Source organism: Phacochoerus africanus, chromosome 3 (genome assembly GCF_016906955.1).
Source record: "Phacochoerus africanus isolate WHEZ1 chromosome 3, ROS_Pafr_v1, whole genome shotgun sequence".
In the NCBI taxonomy this organism is placed as follows: domain Eukaryota; kingdom Metazoa; phylum Chordata; class Mammalia; order Artiodactyla; family Suidae; genus Phacochoerus; species Phacochoerus africanus.
Genome location: NC_062546.1, coordinates 15,694,750 through 15,713,387, shown reverse-complemented (window position 1 = coordinate 15,713,387; position 18,638 = coordinate 15,694,750). Strand labels below are relative to the sequence as shown.

The window sequence follows — 18,638 nt, the reverse complement described above, 5'->3', positions numbered from 1 at the left end:
TTTTCGTCTTGTGTGCCTGAATTCTGTGCCCTCTGACTAATACCTCCCTGATTCCCCATTTGTCTTATTTTAAGTTTTATTGATGAGGACACTCCCTCTCTCAAGTGGTAGATTTCGAGAAGAAATGATGAGAATAGCAGGTGCTGGGTGCTTATCATGTGCTGGGTCCCTGCAGAAGTCTCGTCCCACTTGCCTCTCACAGCATCCTGGCAGCAACTGGGGTGCCCACTCATGCGACAGAGGCTCAGAGCCTCCTGGTGTGTCCCACGCACAGCACATGATCCGGGAGTGATGAAGCTCACCTTTCAACTTGAATTTGCCGATGCCAAGACCATTGTTTTCCTCAGAATAACATGCTTCTGTTCTGAGCAGGGCCATACACGTGCAGATGGTGAGTGTTGATCTGATTCCGGTGCCGAATTTTCTTTCTCTGCGGTGCCCAGCACCTGGCAAATTGCCCTGGTGCACAGGTGCTCGGAATGGGTTGTTTGATTACATTGTTTGAACCCCTTGTGCCTTTTTGGAAAAACTTTCCAAATCTTTCATGTTTTCTTTCTGTAATATCCATTCATCTGTGTGTACAAGAGTATGTCAATCAGCTGGAAAAATTGATAGGTGTGAAGTTCAAGGGTTTTCCCCCCCTTCTGTGATATAAATGGTAGGAGAAACCATTGACTGGAGCAGCAGTGCTAGGAATCCCCAGGTCAGAGCTGGATAAACATGTAAGGCATCTAGCAAAGTGCCTGGCGTTCCTGCTCTATTATTAATCTGTTGATTCCTTTCAGAGTGAGTGTGTGGACTAAAGAGCCGTGGGTTGGGAATCAGATCTCGGCCCTGACAGTAACTAGCTTTGTGTCCTTGAGCAAGTTGCCTCCTCTCTCTGGGTCTCTTGTTTCTTCATCTGCTCAATAAAAGTGAGATTAAAAAGTCCTCAAGAGGAGTTCCCGTCGTGGTGCAGTGGTTAACGAATCCGACTAGGAACCATGAGGTTGCGGGTTCAGTCCCTGCCCTTGCTCAGTGGGTTAACGATCCGGCGTTGCCGTGAGCTGTGGTGTAGGTTGCAGATGCAGCTCGGATCCCGCGTTGCTGTGGCTCTGGTGTAGGCCAGTGGCTACAGCTCCGATTTGACCCCTAGCCTGGGAACCTCCATATGCCGCGGGAGCTGCCCAAGAAATAGCAACAACAACAACAAAAAGCCCTCAAGAGCCCTCAAATTCTCTCAGCTTTTGTCTGCTAATCTTTAAGCCCAGGAGAAAATGCATACCTGTTGAAGGGGTGATTTGAGCCTCAAGAGATAGCCTGACTAAAGCATATAAAAGATGCTTGGCATATGTAAGATTTTCCCCTGTCCTTTTAAAATGCATGGAGGGGCGCTGGACACCCTGGAAACCAAAATGGACGCAGGAGGCAGGGTAACACACTGAGCAAGAGCCAGGCAGACCTGGCTTCAGTCCCGGCTTCACTGTGGATGAGATCTGTAACTCTCGGCAAGGTGCTTAACCTGGAAGGAAGCGCCTCATCCTATTTTCCTCAGGGTTACAGAGAAGATTACATTAGAAGAGGCTTTCGAAGCGTTTGAGTGCCTGATGCGCTGTCGGCATTCAGTAAATTGTACATGCGTGTGTGAGACTGAGCGGGGAGAGATGAACTGGCCGAGGAAGAGTTGAAGGCCATGTGGCGGGTCGCCCTGAACCAGAGAGGCAGGAGGCAAGCCCCGAACTCATTTCACAGTTCCTTGGTGGGCCCTGCCGCCACTCCCACTTCCTCAGTAAATGGTGTTTGCTTTGAGGTATTTATTTAATACCTAAGGTGAGCTTAATTCTCTGTGACTTTCTTGTTCATGGGGCTTCAATATCAAAATTACTGATTCATACAGACCTTTTGTGTTTTCTCTGATGAGAGTGCTCCCCTTCTGTCCCTGCCTGGAAGCTGTAGGACCTGGAATGTTCCCACATCTATGTCCTTTTTTTTTTTTTTTATCTTTTTAAGGTTGCACCTGTAGCATATGGAAGTTCCTGGGCCAGGGGTGGAATCAGACCTACACCATAGCTCACAGCAACGCTGGGTCCTTAACCTACTGAGCTAGGCCAGGGATCAAACATATATCCTCATGGATAGTAGTCAGGTTCTTAACTCATTGAGCCACAATGGGAACTCCCCAATCTGTGTTCAAAACAGCTTTAATCCTGATGGTGCAGTTGTTAGCATAGAATAGCTCGTGTGTGTGTGTGTGTGTGTGTGTGTGTGAGAGAGAGAGAGAGAGAGAGAGAGAGGAGAGAGAGAGAGAGAGAGAGAGAGAGAGAGAATGAGATAGAGAAAATGATATTGAGAGATCCAGGCAGACCAATAGAGTATCTGGAGCCATCAGCTGGCAGGTCCCCTATTTGAATAGCTGAGTTCCCATCACACACATCGGATCAGGAGGTGGCCAGTGCTGGAGGAAGAGCAAATCTGCTTTATAGCCCCACTGATCCCTTCTGTTTGCTCTTTATTCAGTGCAGTCATAGTAAAGACTCTTCTAGGATTTTGTAGCCTGCAGACATCTTTTTAAAAACTTTATTTATATTCTTTTTTTAAAGAAAAGACTAGGCTTTTCATTTTGAGATAAGCATAGATTCACATGCAATTGTAAGAAATAATATAGGAGGATTGGGGCGTCTCTGCTGCTCTGGGACACAGGTTCAATCCCTAGCCTGGCACGGTGGATTAAGGATCTGACATTGCTGCAGCTGTGGCATGGGTTACAACTTTGGCTTAGATCTGATACCTGGCCTGGGAACTCCATATGCCGCAGGGCAGCCAGTAATAATAATAATAATACAGAGAGATCTTGTGTACTCTATACCCAACTTTCCCCAGTGGTAACATCTTGCAGAATCATGGCACAGTTTCACAACCAGGATATGGACATTCATCCGTGAAGACGGAAGATGATCACCCATCTGGACGAAAGAATAATTCCCTCACCATCAAGATTCCTCCTGTTGGGTTTTATAGGTACACCCTCCCCACCCCATCTCCTAACTGGTGGCAACCACTAATCTGTTCTCCATCTGATGTACCTGTTTAGGAGTTTGAAAAATCTTAAGGGAGTGGTGTTCAAAATGAAGTAAAGTCAAGGAATTGGCTGTTCTCTCCCAAGTGTCCTTACCCCCAGATGTGGCAGGACCGAGCATCGAGTTATTTGCCCTGGGGAGAAGGGTTCCATTCTGGACTCAGGTGGACATTTCCCACTTTCGATGTGCTGCTGAGACTGCAGTGATAAATTACGACCATTCTAGGATTCATTTAAACCGGTTCCTTGTGGTAAAAATACCGTACATATCATCTGTCGCATCACGATGTGGCAGCCCTTCCGTGTGCCAGCTCAGTTAATGAGGGCAACAGCTGCCCCAGCGTTTACTCCTGAAGGAATGCTTGACAGTGCTGCTATGAATCCAGCGCTTCATGTGACCATTTTTTAAGAAATAGTGCTTAAGCTCCTGCCATTTGATCACTATGTGGAGTTTTATGTAGCAGTTATACAGAAGGTCTGCCATGCGGAGGATTTCACCTTTTTTCCTTCACCCTACCTCTCGTCCCATCTCGACCTCTCGTCCCGTCTCAGTTTTGTTCTTGTGAAAGATGAAAATCCCACAGGCACGCCTGCTTCCCTGACTGCTGGCCTTCCACGCCATCCCTGGCTTCTCTTTCCCCATCTACCTCCTGTCCCAGGGCCTGTTCAACAAGGTGGCACGTAGCCTCCAGGAAGCGTGTGGACTAGATGACCTTGAAGGTTTCATCCAATCCTGGGAGCCACTGGTGCTGCATCACTGCAGTGCAACCGGGTACATGAGCATCACATGGTCCCAGTAAGGGGATCCTCCTAGGCAGGGGGCTGGGGCGGGGGTTGGTGCAGAGAGACCAGGCTGCAGCACAACCCTGAGAGGCTGTGAGGACCGGGGAAGGGAAAGGCAGTTTGGCCCAGGCACACATAGTTTGCTTACTGAAATGGGTCTGAGCGCTCTGGTTCACCACACATCACACCACTTCCTGTTGCCCTGTTTTAAATTTGGCCTGTTGAACTCATTTTTCTTACCTGTGCCAGTCCCTGAAAACATCTGCATTTGTGACCTCTGATTTAAGTAATCCCCAAATCATGAACTTTTAGGTGGCTTCTGGCTTTTTAATATTAAACATTGTTTGAATGAACATCTTTGCAAAATGCATGTCCTTGGAATGATTTCCTGCAAGTAGAATGCTTGGGTCAAACTTTATAAATTTGAGATTGTGATATGGATTGTCAGATTCTCCTGTTGTTTCGGTGTCTGAAATTGTCAGTTTGTGTTCTCTATCAACAGAATTCTGACTTTTTTTTAATTGATCTCAAGAGTTCTTCTTATGTTAAGATTGTGAACCTTTAAACGTATAAAAAATATTTTGCTATTTTTAAAAAACTTTAAAATACTGTTTCATCAGTATTTTTAAAATGGTTTTTATTTTTTCCATTATACTCGGTGTACGGTGTTCTGTCAGTTTTGTCCTATAGAGCAAAGTGACCCAGTCACACATAGATATATACATTCTTTTTCTCACGTAATCCTCCACCATGCTCCATCACAAGTGACTAGATAGAGTTCCCTGTGCTATACAGCAGGATCTCATTACTTATCTGTTCAAGTATTTTTAATTTGATGTATTTTGATTTAGCAGCTTTTCCTTTGTGGTTTCTGGAATTGTATGTGCTGTTTAGAAGTCTTTCAGATCCCAACATTATACAAATATTAACCCTTACATTGTTTTAGAATGTTTACTTTTTCTTTTTCAATATTTATTCTGTCTGGAATGTGTCCTGGTGTAAAGAATAAAGCGATTCAGCTTCATATTTTTCTAAACAGCCAGCCAATTTTTGTAACAACCAACAATTTTTAATGTACATGGTGAATTTGGAATTACCAAATCTTGATGGCTTCTAATGTCTAAAAGTGGCTTGTTTTTACGGATAGCAAGTTTCTACTTCAAACTTTGATCTAAAATATTTTTCTGCTTTTAAAACCTCTCGAAAGGAGCCGCGAACAGAACACCATATTGGTTTTGGCATTAACTTTAATGCATCTCAAATAAGCTGATTCTACAGAATTTGATCCAGAGCACTTCTGTGTCTTGATGCCTTTTTTTGCCAAGCAAAATTGATTATTTCTGACCAAACAGCCTTCAGTGCTGGACTGAAAAAGAGCCAGGGGGTCCTCTTAGGCTGGTTACAGGTTATGTAGTTTGGCATCAGGTACAATGCTTTTTATGTTTCTCTTAAGCTCCTTTCTACTCTCTAGCTTCTGATGGTTAGTGCCTCTTTTGCTGGGGACTTTATATTTGGGGGGCAAGTTCGGATCCTCTGTCCACATCCTAGTAATTGTAATTTTAAAATGTTTTTATTTTGTCTTGGCAGTTTGAGAAATAGATATCCAAGGCCTTTCTTTGACAGTGATTCCCAGCATTTTCTTATATTGTAGAATTAAATTGTGGATGGAATTTGTTGTGTTGGTATATATTATATTCACCTGCAGTGATGATTTGCTCTTTCATATTGTTTTTTTTTTTTTTTTTTTTTTTTTAGGGCTACACCCATGGCATATGGAAGTTCCCAGGCTAGGAGTCGAATCAGAGCTATAGCTGTCAGCCACAGCCTCAGCAACATAGGATCCAAGCTGTGTCTGCGACCTGCACTACAGCTCACGGCAACATGGGATCCCCAACCCACTGAGCGAGGTCAAGGATCCAACCCACATCCTCATGGATACTAGTCGGATTTGTTACCACCACGCCACAACGGGAACTCTCCATACGGGTTTTCTTTATAAAAACTTTAATTAGGAGTTCCCGTCGTGGCGCAGTGGTTAACGAATCCGATTAGGAACCATGAGGTTGCGGGTTCGGTCCCTGCCCTTGCTCAGTGGGTTAACGATCCGGCATTGCCGTGAGCTGTGGTGTAGGTTGCAGACGCGGCTCGGATCCCGCGTTGCTGTGGCTCTGGCGTAGGCCGGTGGCTCCGGCTCCGATTCAGCCCCTAGCCTGGGAACCTCCATATGCCGTGGGAGCGGCCCAAGAAATAGCAACAACAACAACAAAAAGACAAAAGACAAAAATAAATAAATAAATAAATAAAATAAAAACTTTAATTAGAAGTGCTTTTAGCTCTTCTAGTTTGAAAACATACTTGGAACCTCAGCATCTTTGCAGATTCCTCTTTGGTAGTCATATTCTCCTAAATTCTCCTAAGTGTCCTTTTCTTGCATGCCCATGCCCATGGCATGCAGAAGTTCCTGGGCCAGGGATTGCACCTAAGCCATAGCAGTGACCCAAGCTGCTGCAGTGACAGTGCTGGATGCTAACCCACTGTGCCCCAAGGGGACTCCTTAATAGTGTCTTTTAAAGAAGATTTTAGCACTGATGCTTTTTGGTCCAATCTGCAAGTAGAAAGGCAGATTCTGCTGCTTTGGCCGAGAGGCTGTATAGGTAGTGGTTAAAACCAGCAGTCATCCTGTAAGGCTTCACGTCCCATCTTCTCCATGTGTCACATCACCTGGCTAACCTTTAGGTTCCTTATCTGTCAAATGCAGAGAAAATCACACCCACCTCATAGGGCTGTTGTGAAAACCAAATGTGATAATGCATGTAAGGCACTAAGAGCAGTGCCTGGCCAGTAGTAAACACTTAATAAATGCTATTTCTCGTCTTCTTTTTTAGTGTTGGTTTGCTCTTCTAGGCCATTGCTATGCTATTCCCCCCCACCCCCTTTCAAGTGTAAAAAGAATACATACCTATTATATAAAGTTTAGAAATTGAAAAGCTTAGAGAAGAAAATTTCTCCTACGGTTCCACCACCCCCAGCAATAATCAGTTTACATTTTAATGTATTTGGTTCCAGATTTTTTATACTTGTATATTGTTGTAAACAGCTGAGATCATTCTGTGTGCATAATATGGCATCTTGATTTTTTTTTCACTTACCATTTTCTCATACCATTAGAAACATTTATAAAATGATCATTCTGATGGCCTCCTAAGAGTCCCTCACGTCTTGTTATTTTGATTGGCTTCCTCGTTCTCCTTTGATTTGGTGTTTAGTATGGAGAGCTTTTTTGGTTGGAGTTAGGTTGCTCTTAAGATCCTTCTAACTGATTAGGCCAGACTTGCTCTTCTTGTCAGTGAGAGGTTTAGGAGGTGAGGCTTTTGTGTTTGCTTTTGTGGTTGGTGTTCTGTCTGTTGAGGTGAATGAAGCCAGGATTTTAAACCTCAGATGCTACCCTCTCTGTCCTCTTGCCACCATCTTTCTGTCCTGGACTCACTCCCCGCTGGGTTTACTTTTTAACCTTTCTTTGATGAGTTTCTCTTCATAATCCTGTGCTGGAAGAAAGATGAATGGAGACCATGATTGGCGCCTTGGTCTCCGACCCTCCGGTGCCTTGTGAGTGCCTGGGAGCCAGCCAGGGTAAACACCGGTGGCACGTTAGTGGGTCTTTACTGGGTAACCATGCTGAGCGGTTCCTGGTGAGAAGACTGTCCTAAATTGTTCCTGACAAGGTATACTATTTTTGTTTCAGATTTCTTATTTTTCCTGTAAAGCTGGGCTTAAAGTATGTTAAGGCTGAGTTCATTTGAACTTGGGAATATAATGAGATCTTGTACTTTTTACTTGCAGAAAACCAGCCAAGAACAGCAATTGGAAAAAGAAATATGTATCCAAAATTACCAGGGAAACCTGCTGTTTAGATACGCTTTCTGAGAAACCACATGGCAGATGAATGTCGTCTTTGTCTCAAGTCACAGCGGCTTCTTTCTGCTGGGAAACCGCACGAGCTGATGGAGGCTTGGTTTTTCACTGGGTTGTTGAAACGGCACTGACAGCTAGGCTTAAATACTGTGGCTTGTGACCCCAAAAGGTTGCTTAAAACTGTATCAGCCTGTGTGAGCTTGACACTGCTTTTCATTTCCTCTGTTTGGTTCTGAGACTGCCTTGACCCGTGGCTGCTTGGCCACCTCCTTTCAAGTTCATTCTTCGAGGCCAGTTATTCTCTGCTGTTACAACACATAGGCTGGTTCTTATCTCAGCCACGGTGAGCCAAAGCACTCGGTCCAGACAGCAGGTTTTGTGCATTTGGGTAGCAGGACTATGAATAGTGGTAGGAAATAATTTAGACCTAGATGGCTTAGAACAGATCAGCAGTGGATCCCAGGACCTGCAGACAGGCCCTGGGAAGGGCTGTCCTGAGGTCACTTCCACCTGGCTTCATTAAAAGCACAGGTGACAAATGGCCTATGTCTTGAATTCCTGGAAGCCATTGTCTTTCTCAATTAGTTTTTCTGGCGCTGTGTCAGGAAGAGGATACAGCTTTCCAAATGGAAAGGGGCCTTAAAGAGCCTGTCTCCAGCAAGAGGCATCATCCAGAGTTTTCTTGACCACTTCTGGTCATTTCTGAGCAGGGGCAATTCCACATTTGGAAAAAAGTACATATCATTGCTTTAAAAGCTTTGTCTGAAGATACTGTATATTTTAAAAAATTTCAGCCAAAATTTATTTCAAACTTCTACCCTTGTATTTATTTTGACTGCTCCTCACAGAAGCTTTCCAGAAGGTTAGTTTGGATTATCTGAATTATCCATTTTGCAGATGGAGAGAGCCAGTCAGTTTTAGTCTCTACCCCCTTGCTGACTGTGTAACCGCAGAGAGAGTATGTCATTCTGCAGACCTCAAATTCCTCATCTGTAGAAGCAAGTGAACAATTATAGCTGTAAGATTTAATGACAATCAAACGAGCTAATACGCAGCAGTACTTAAGGTAGTGACCAGCTAATAGTGGTTAATAGATGTTTTGAAAATGCGGGCTTATGTTCTTGTTCTTATTACTATAATCATTATACAACAACTTCCTTAAATCCCAGGCAACTGCAGGAAGGCTTCTGCTTATCCTTCTGTCCTACTGTTCTTTATGTTTTCTTGATTTACCAGGCATAGCAATGTTAGTATTGTAAGAAGGTGGGGTTAGGAGTTCCCATCATGGCTCAGTTGTAATGAACGCGACTAATATCCATGAGGTTGCGGGTTCGATCCCTGGCCCTGTTCAGTGGATTAAGGATCCGGCATTGCCGTGAGATGTGGTGCAGGTTGCAGACGTGGCTCAGATCTGGCGTGGCTGTGGCTGTGGCGTAGGCCAGCAGCTGCAGCTCCAATCAAACCCCTAGCCTGGGAACTTCCATATGCCACTGGTATGTCCCTAAAAAGAAAAAAAAGAAGGTGGGGTTAGTGGGTTAGTACTATAACAGTGTTTCTAGGCTCTGGAGATTTCCCTTCTTTCATAGGAGGAAGTTTCAGGAGTTTATCAGTTGTGAGAACTGGAAATTGGGAGTTAACATCCCCCCACACCCCAGCCCCTACTTATGGGGAAGCAGCTTTGCTAATAATATCATAATTGTCTCTATTTTCCAAAGATTGCTTTGTCCTCTGTAGCTCTATTATTTAAGCATACTTTTTTTTTTTTTTTTTTGCTTTTTTAGGGCTGTGCCCGTGGCATATGGAGGTTCCCAGGCTAGGTGGTTGAATTGGAGCTACAGGTGCCTGTCTATGCCATAGCCACAGCAACTCAGGATCCAAGCCACGTCTGCGACCTACACCACAGCTCACAACAATGCCAGATCCTTACTTAACCCACTGAGCAGGGCCAGGGCTTGAACCTGTGTACTCATGGATACTAGTTGGGCTTACTACTGCTGAGCCACAAACGGAACTCCAGTTTTGGATTTTAAAATTTGTAGAATCTGCAGTTCCAGCTTGCTTTGCTTTCCTAGTGATTGTGGGGTTTTTTTGGAAGAAATTTATCAGAAGTTTTCTAGTGTTTTTTTTTTTTTTAAGTCATTTGAAAGAATTAAATTTTGGCTTTGTAGGTCCTTGCCATTGAGCATTAGGTTCGAATTCATAAATTTATATTACCTTTATCTACTTTCTATGGGTTTATTCTGGTTTTCTTCTTCTCTAATTAGCCAATTAAATTTCATAATTTAAAATCATCTCTCTTAGAGTTCCTGTTGTGGCTCAGTGGGTAACGAACCCAGCTAGCATCCATGAGGATGTGGATTCAATCCCTGGCCTTGCCTAGTGGGTTAAGGATGCAGCGTTGCTGTGAGCTGTGGTGTAGGCTTGGATCCGGCATTGCTGTGGCTGTGGCATAGGCCGGCTGGTACAGCTCCAATTTGACCCCTAGCCTGGGAACCTCCATATGCTGTGGGTGTGGCCCCCAAAAGACAAAAAAATAAAAATAAAAAAATGAATAAAATCACCTCTCCTTTGGACCATATGCACATAAGGCTGCAAAATTCCCTTTAAGTATTACTCTGTCTTCCACAATTTTTTATATGTAGTGTTTTGCTTTTACAAAGCAAATCTGACTTTACAAGTCAGATTTATTGAGGTTTAATTTATATGCCATAAAATTGGCTTACTAAATTGAGTGTGCAGGAGTTCCCTTCATGGCGCAGTGGTTAACGAATCCGATTAGGAACCATGAGGTCTCGGGTTTGATCCCTGGCCTTGCTCAGTGGGTTAAGGACCCGGTGTTGCCGTGAGCTGTGGTGTGGGTCGCAGACGCGGCTCGGATCTGGCGTTCCTGTTGCTGTGGCTCTAGCGTAGGCCAGTGGCTACAGCTCCAATTGGACCCCTAGCCTGGGAACCTCCATGTGCCATGGGAGTGGCCCTAGAAATGGCAAAAAGACCAAAAAAAAAAAAAAAATCGAGTGTGCAGTTTGATGAGTTGTGACAGTTGTGTAAACACAGCCACAATCAGGGATATAGAACATTTCCATCATCCCCAAGAGTTCCCTCACATTCTGTGTCTGGTCTTGATGGTTTTGTCTTTTCTCTGATGCCATGTGGATGGAGCCATTCAGTGTGTGGTCTCCCGTGGTGGATTCTTTCATTTAGCAGGCTGTTTTGAGCGTCATTGGTGTGGTTGCCTGACATTCTGGAGTTGTTCCTGTTGATTGCTGAGCAGTTTTGATCATGTGGCTAAACCAGTTTGTTTACCTGCTCCCCGTTAGTATAGTTTTCAGTGGGAGCACACGAGCAGTTTTTCTTTCTGCACTTGGGCTATAAATAAACACATGAGGCTATTCTGGTTTTGAAATTGCCTGGACATTTTTCAAATTGAATTTTTTCGTTGGGGTTTGGCATTTTGGATGTTTTTCCATTAGTGGGCAAGCACGTGCTCATGCGTGTGTTCTGCCTGGCACCCTTCCTCCCTGGAGCTGTCTGGGTCCAGTCAGGAGCTAGAAACCGCACAGTAGGTTAAACAGAGGAGGTTTCATACAAGGAATGATTCCCTGTGATGAAAGAGGAACTGTCAGATACCAGGAAACTCTGTATGGTTCCCTAGGGCTGAGGAAGAACAAGCTACCAGGGCTTTGCCCTCGGCAGAGAAGGTGGGGTGCAGCCCACGACAGAGCAGCCTGGCCCAAAGGTTCTGGGCAAGCCAGAGACGGCCCTCTGGAGTGTAGGCAGTGCCATGGATGTGCCCAGGGGGCCAGGGTACTGGCAGGGACAGGAGAGGCCTCCAGAGCCTGCAAGTCCCATATCCACGTTGACAGGGCTGCTGAAAGATTGTAGCCAGGCTGAGGCTGTGGTCACAGAGGAGCCAGGTTCTGAGCTGTGGCTGGGGCACGCTCCCCGCGACGTCCTCGCATCCACATCGCCAGCCCGGATGCTGGACGCTCCGGGGAGCAGCCTCCTCCCTGAACCGTCCCTCCAGCCTCTGCTGGGAAAGCTTAACATCACACACACCTCAAAGCGGAAGTGCTGGACGTGCGTCTGTTTATTGCAGAGAAGGGTGCATTTGGAGCTGAGAGGCGGTCAACTGGTAACTGATACACTCTTCCTGTTCTTTTAAAAAGAAATGCTATCAAGTCAGAAGCAGTACTAATCATATACTTGTGCTGTTAACAGACATTTCAGGAAGGGAAAAGGTTTTAAGAAAATTAGAACTTAGAATATGTTTATCGACACATATAAACATCGTATTCATCGTGAACCACCCTTCCGATTGTATTGCGCACATACACGTCGAGGTACTAGCGCCATTCTCCCCTCTCCCTGTCGTTATAGATCCCAGGTTTTGTGTCACACCCCTGACTGGAGACAGTTTCTTTGTTTATGATGCTTGCTCACTATAGAAAACATTTAGGACAGGGCTTAAAGAACACTTTTGGAGGTTCCATTGTGGCTCAGCAGGTTAAAGACCTGATGTTGTTTCTGTGGAGATGCTGGTTTGATCCCTGTCTTCGCTCAGTGGGTTAGGGATCTGGCATTGCCGCAAGCCATGGTGAAGGGTCATAGATACAGCTCAGATCTGGTGTTTTTGTGGCTGTGGTGTAGGCCTCAGCTGCAGCTCCATTTTGACCCCTTGCCTGGGAACTTCCATGTGCAGGTGCGCTGTTAAAAACAAACAAACAGATTCATACCCAAGAGGCTAAATGCTTTTAACTGTGAGCTTGGGGGTTCCTGTTGTGGCTCAGTGGTTAACGAACCTGACTGGTATCCATGAGGACGAAGGTTCAATCTCTGGGTTAAGTTTCCAGTGTTGCCATGAGTTGTGGCATAGGCCGGCAGCTATAGCTCTGATTCAACCCCTAGCCTGGGAACCTCCTATATGCTGTGGGTGCTGCCCTAAAAAGACAAAAGGCCAAAAAAAAGAAAACAAAACAAAACAAAACAAAACTGTGAGCTCAGGTGAGCTTACTGCTAGGAATATGGTGAGTGTTGTTTCTGAACCAAAAAATTGGGACACAAGGTCTTTACAAAGAATGTTTTCTGGCTTGTGAATTTATACACATTTGAAAAGTATTACCATGGCATAAATTAAAGTACATTTAATTATCCATGCTGATTAAACATTTGCTGAAGAGAATAAAGAACAAAGTATTTAGGACACATACATATTAATGCTTTTTATTTTTTGATTTAAGACTCTAAAAAAGATGACTTTTTAAAGAAACCTTAAATCAGAAAAATAGAAGAAAAAAATGGTAGAAATTCCTATTTAGCAGTTATGTGGTTTTGGCAGAATCTTTAATTCTTTTACACACACACACACACACACACACACACACACACACCCCGTTCTCTATCTGGACCTAATTTTTTTTTTTTTCTGATATTGTGAGGAATTCAGGTCCCCAAACTGGATGGCCATTGCAGAAAGATTCCGACATGCCTTGCAGATAGAACTTACCTGCTTTTATTGGCAGCATTCTTTTTTTTTTTTTTTTCCTCAAAGGGTATGGAGAGAATATTTCCATTTGCGTATTTAGGTTGTACGTCTCTGACCCTTCACCACACGGGCGTGCCCAGCAGTAAGGCTTCCAGCGGTCTTAGATACTTTCAAAAAACTGAGTGCTGTTCACTAATAAGTTTCCCCACTTTAAGAAAAAGCCCAAGCTGTGGAAACTCAGGCCTGCTAAGTAGCTTTTACGCAGAGAGCTTTTACTTTCCTTCTCAAGTAGTTTTCTGTTAACATTTTGTCCTTTCGGTGTATCTAGATTGGGCCCTTTTAAGATCTGAAGATACTTTAAAGACTACCTTCATGCAATAAAGTGAGGTTAAAGTTTGTGTTTCAGCTTTTCGGTTTTGCTTGGGATTCTTTGAGCTTCTTTTATTTGGCAAGAAAAGAGAGGAAAAGCCTGGACTTGTTGTTGTCTCGGAAATTTCCAGCCCAAGAAAGTGTTCAGAGGCACAGTGCGCAGGGATTCTTATGTGATTAGCTCGGTTGCTTCCTGAATTATTCAGCTGCATTAAAGCAGCAGCTGGGTACAGTTGGTGTTGTAGGTTTTCGTTTCATCTGAAAGATTAATATCCCACAAGAATGAAACTATCGACGTCTCCCTTTAGTGCTTTCAACTATCAGGAGCCTCCTATGCTGCTCTGTTCTTATACTCTGCCTCCTTTAGACATCAGCGATCACTTTAGGACATTTAATTATCTGGGGAGGCTTTGTGTTTGCTAACTTTCTGAAAGTTTTCCCCTCATAGTTTGGCTTCCTTAAGTGTGAAATTTATAAACCAACTTAGAGCCACTCTTAACATTTCTCTTAAAACGCAGTCTTTAGCAATCAAGACCAGTGTGAATTTTCCTGGCATTTTCCCTGGTAACTTTATTGCAGTCCTGACACTGGATGGGCTGTTGGGTTTGATTTTGGCGTGTGCGTGAGTCAGCTTGGAGTAATCATCATAACCTTACTTAACACACTTACATTATACTCTTGGGCCTATTTATTGATTACCTACTTTCAAAGCTTCCAAAAAGCCCGGAGTCTTACTAGTAATTGAGGGAACCCAATAAAAATTCAGTATCCTTTTCAAGCAAAGGCTTCAAGATTGAAGGAATTATTTCTCTATTAAATATTCGCGGAGAACTTTTTTCTGCTGGCCTGACTCTGAAAATATGTTAGATGTAGTTCCTACTCTTAAATAGCTCCCACTTTAGTAAAAGGAAAAGATAGGTGGAGCTTGGGCCGGGCTGCAAGATCAAATGGGCCCTCCCTAAACTGAAGACAGAGAAAATTCTGTAGCAGCATGAAGGTGTGAAAAAATAGGGCACCCAAAGGAATTTTGAGCAGCTGTTAGTAATATTGACACGTGAACTCATAAATCCTTTCATTTACTTAACCTAGTTTTATTAGTCCCCTGTATCTCAAGGGTGATGGTTTCTTGGAGTAACAAGATTTGCATTTCACTTTTTTTTTTTTTTTGGTCTTTTTAGGGCCGCACCACAGCATATGGAGGTTCTCAGGCGAGGGGTCAAATTGGAGCTGTAGCCGCTGGCCTACGCCTCAGCCACAGCAACTTGGGATTCAAGCCGTGTCTTCGACCTATACCACAGCTCATGGCAACGCTGGAGCCTTAATACTGAGCGAGGCCAGGGATCAAACCCATGTCCTCATGGATGCTAGTCGGGTTCATTGAGCTACAACAGGAACTCCCTGCATTTCACTTTTAAAAATTCTACATTTCAATAGATTTACAAGGAGATCCTGCTGAATAGCATTGAGAACTTTGTCTAGATACTCATGTTGCAACAGAAGAAAGGCCAGGGGAAAAATGTAATTGTAATGTATACATGTAAGGATAACCTGACCCCCTTGCTGTACAGTGGGAAAAAAAAAAAAAAAATTCTACATTTCAGACTTTTCCCTGAATTAGAGTGAGTGCCCCTTCTTTGCACTATGAACGTGGCAAGATCCTTCTCTCAGAAATTCTCACCGCAGGAATTCTTCCTTCTCTCAACTGCAGCGCATGTCGCCTTGACAACGGCGTTGGCTTGGCTTTGCACTCAGACAGGCAAGGGCTCACATCCTAACCCGACCACTTACACTTACTGGCGCCTGGGTCATGGGGAAAATTCCTGTATCGAAGTCACGTCCCACCTGGATACTATTGCTTATTTTGTGGACTCTTCTTAGAATTACATGAGCTGATGTGTGTAAAATGCTGAGCACAATGCCCAGCACATAGCACTCAATTGAAAGTTGTTCTAATTAGGGAGTTCCCTGGTGGCATGGCGGGTTAAGTATCTGATGTCGACACTGTTGTAGCTCGGGTTTGATCCCTGGCCCAGGAACTTTCACATGCCATGGGTGCAGCCAAAAAGAAAGAAAAGTAGCTCTAATTAGCATTAGCAGGTATAACAGTAATGCCTCAGATTGTAGCTTGCTTTCACGGCTTCTCTACCTCATTTATCTCCACTTCTAGGCTTAAGGGATCTTGCCATACACCTTTTGTCCCCTGTACACCCTCACTCAGCCACACCCCTCTGTCATCCCTACTCCTGCCCCATTCAGGCCAAGCACAAGTGTCTGACACAGAGCAGGCACTCATTGCATCTTTATAATTAAAGATATGGTGCTAAACATTAGCAGGGCAGTGCTTCTTGAAAGCCATTCTTCTTTTGTATTGGGGTATAAAATTTATTTATGGGTTCTTGTTGCACAAAGCCAGAATCCTGATAGTAGGAAAATCTAGGTTTGGTCAAAACTTGAGTATCTTCGTCTGTGGTCTACACCACAGCTCACAGCAACTCCGGATCCTTAACCCACTGAACGAGGCCAGGGATCGAACCCGCAATCTCATGGTTCCTCGTCAGATTCATTAACCACTGAGCCATGACGGGAACTCCTGGCCAGTGGCTGTTTATAAAACTCACAAAAACAAACCAAACCAAAATAACCAAAAGCGGGTGCATTTTGATTTTCAGAGTAAGTTGTGAAAGTTCACGCCAGAACAGAGTTGGAATAAATTGTAAACATGTAAAAAGTACTACTTCAAAAATTAATTTCGTCATGAAAGTTTGATGACTTTCAGAACATCGCAAATACCAAAGAGAATGCAAGTAATACTTTGTATTAAAGTAAAATCCCATTATTTAAAGAAAAAACTTTTGCTTTTTGTCTTTCTACTTATACCATTACTCAGATTACATCCTTCTCACATACATACACACACGCGTGCGCGTACATGCACATGTACAATTCACACTGCACCCTCTCTCGGCGGGAGGCTCTCTGGATACAATCTTCAGGTTGTTCGAGGCCAATCTTATGACCCCTGTCAGAGCTTTTGTCGTTATATCCCATGCCTGCTTAGAGCCAGATTTCTTTGTTTTACCCAGGCTTAAAGTCTGCCTTTCATTGCAGCCCACCTTGGTGAATATTTTATGTACATGCAGTCATGTTATCTTTGGCTGGAAGTCTGGTAACAGGTCCATATAGTGATTTAAAGTCATCATAGACGCAGGATGAGATTGAAAATCATAATTCACTGGTAACAGTTTTACAACTTTTCTTCCTTGTTGGAGAAGCATGAGGAAGATTTTATAAGGAACTGATGGAAGCATGATTTGACGTGACCACCATTTGAGTCAGAGGAAATCTCTCATTAGAATTCTCCCAGGTTTCATTTAGGGAGCAACATCTTTCGAAATTGAATGGTCTGTGCTTTCTTAATCCACACAAGCTGTGATTTGGTTGGCCGCATCCTTGCTTTTCTGTTTGGCTATCTTCTTACTCCCCTGCTGAGAGGCGACTGCATCACCCGAGAGTCTTATCTGATTGGAATCACCTCCCCCCAGTGGAGAATCCACACCTGGATAGAGTCAGGGTCACATCGAGAAAGGGTACGCAGCTTTGGTGGAACAAAATCAATGTCCCAGATGCCTTTGGCTTGACCTTTACATGTTTTCTCCTTTGCACTTTTGCTCACCTTCCAGTGGTGGGTGTTAAAGGTATGGGGTGACGTGCTGGTGGTAGCTTCTATCAAGCTTCCTTGCCATCTTGCTAAATTCCAAGGGTGTGTTCTTTCCTCGTTCTTGGCCGCAGTAAAACATCACCTGTGACAGGCATCAGCCTGACTTACCTATCCCGGAGGGGTGACAGTGTACATTTAAATCCCAGGGGATAGATACTAAATGGTGTTACTTCCTTTAGCTGGTGAAAACCGCCAAAGCTACCTATGTGGCCGATATGAGAATGTGCTCCATCAGGATGCTGGCTGTAGCAAAACTGTAGCAGCATGGTTAATTCACTGCAGGATATTATCCATTTGAAATTTATTTATGCCACCAAGGACCAGGAAGGTGAAATGCTACTCTCGGCGCCATAAAACCATTCTCTGAGCTCGTTTTCAGAAAAATCCATATCTGGAGGGTGTCTTCGGCTGGCTGTGTTCTCATAGGTCAGGTGTAACTTAAGCCCCCAAGGCCTTGGGGCCAGTAAATTAGTCTGAAGTGGCTGAGATAAAGGCAGGGTGCATATTGTTGCTTCCAGATTAGAATCAAGGGCGAAAGAACTGCTTAGAAATTGGAAACCTAGAAGAAGCTTTGACCAGAGACAGGCAGCAATTACTTTGTGAGAATTTTACCGTCAGGAAAACAAGAAGGAAGATGTAGGATTATGTTTATCAAAGTTGAGAGCTTATAAGAAACACCTGAATAGTTTCTCTAGCCTTTGCAGTCCAGCTCCTCACCTCCCACGGAGCTTGATCAAGCAGCTCCGGGCTGGGGAGGTGAGGAGTCTGTTTTTTCAGCAAGTGATTCTGTTGCAGGTGATCCGTGGATCGTGCTTCGAGAAACACTGGGTTTTAAAAGGCCTTTGAGATCATTTAGGCAGCCTCTCTTATACGTGGGGAAACTGAGGCATGGGGAGGCGGAGGGGCTTGCCTGTGGCGGCAGAGTGGGAAAGCCACTGTGGTCCCGCTGCCTTTCACTTCTTCATCTTGTGGTTGGGTCTTTATCCCAGTGGATGGATTGAAAGCAGGCTCATCTCCCAATTCCCATCTCCCCTTCCTTCACTGGACTTTTTCTTTTCTTTTTCGTACAGCATCACCTTCCATTGTAAGAGTCATTTACTCATTTACTATGTTAATTGTTATTTGTCTTGCCTCACTAAAATATAAGCTTTACAGGGGCAACTTTTTTTTTTAGAGCTTAATTGAAGTATAGTTGATTCACAAGGTTGTGACAATTTTTGCACTACAATGAAGTGATTCATTTATACCTATACACACATCCTTTCTCTTTCAGATTCTTTTTCCACATAGATTGTCACAGAATATAGGCAACGGTCTTT

The 18,638-nt window shown here is 44.0% G+C and overlaps 1 protein-coding gene across 4 annotated transcripts in view; it reads left to right on the top strand.

Annotated features, from left to right (window-relative positions):
• Positions 1-18,638, top strand: part of STK4 (serine/threonine kinase 4) — an 88,668-nt gene that overhangs the window by 63,366 nt on the left and 6,664 nt on the right. The window contains exon 11 of one of the 4 annotated variants that reach the window (XM_047771025.1): positions 7,679-8,524. The exons of the other annotated variants lie outside the window; for them this stretch is intronic. Coding sequence (XP_047626981.1) covers positions 7,679-7,762 — 84 coding nt within the window. The 3' untranslated portion in view covers positions 7,763-8,524. Of the gene's footprint in view, positions 1-7,678; positions 8,525-18,638 lie in introns of those variants that run through there. 4 annotated transcript variants of the gene reach the window in all.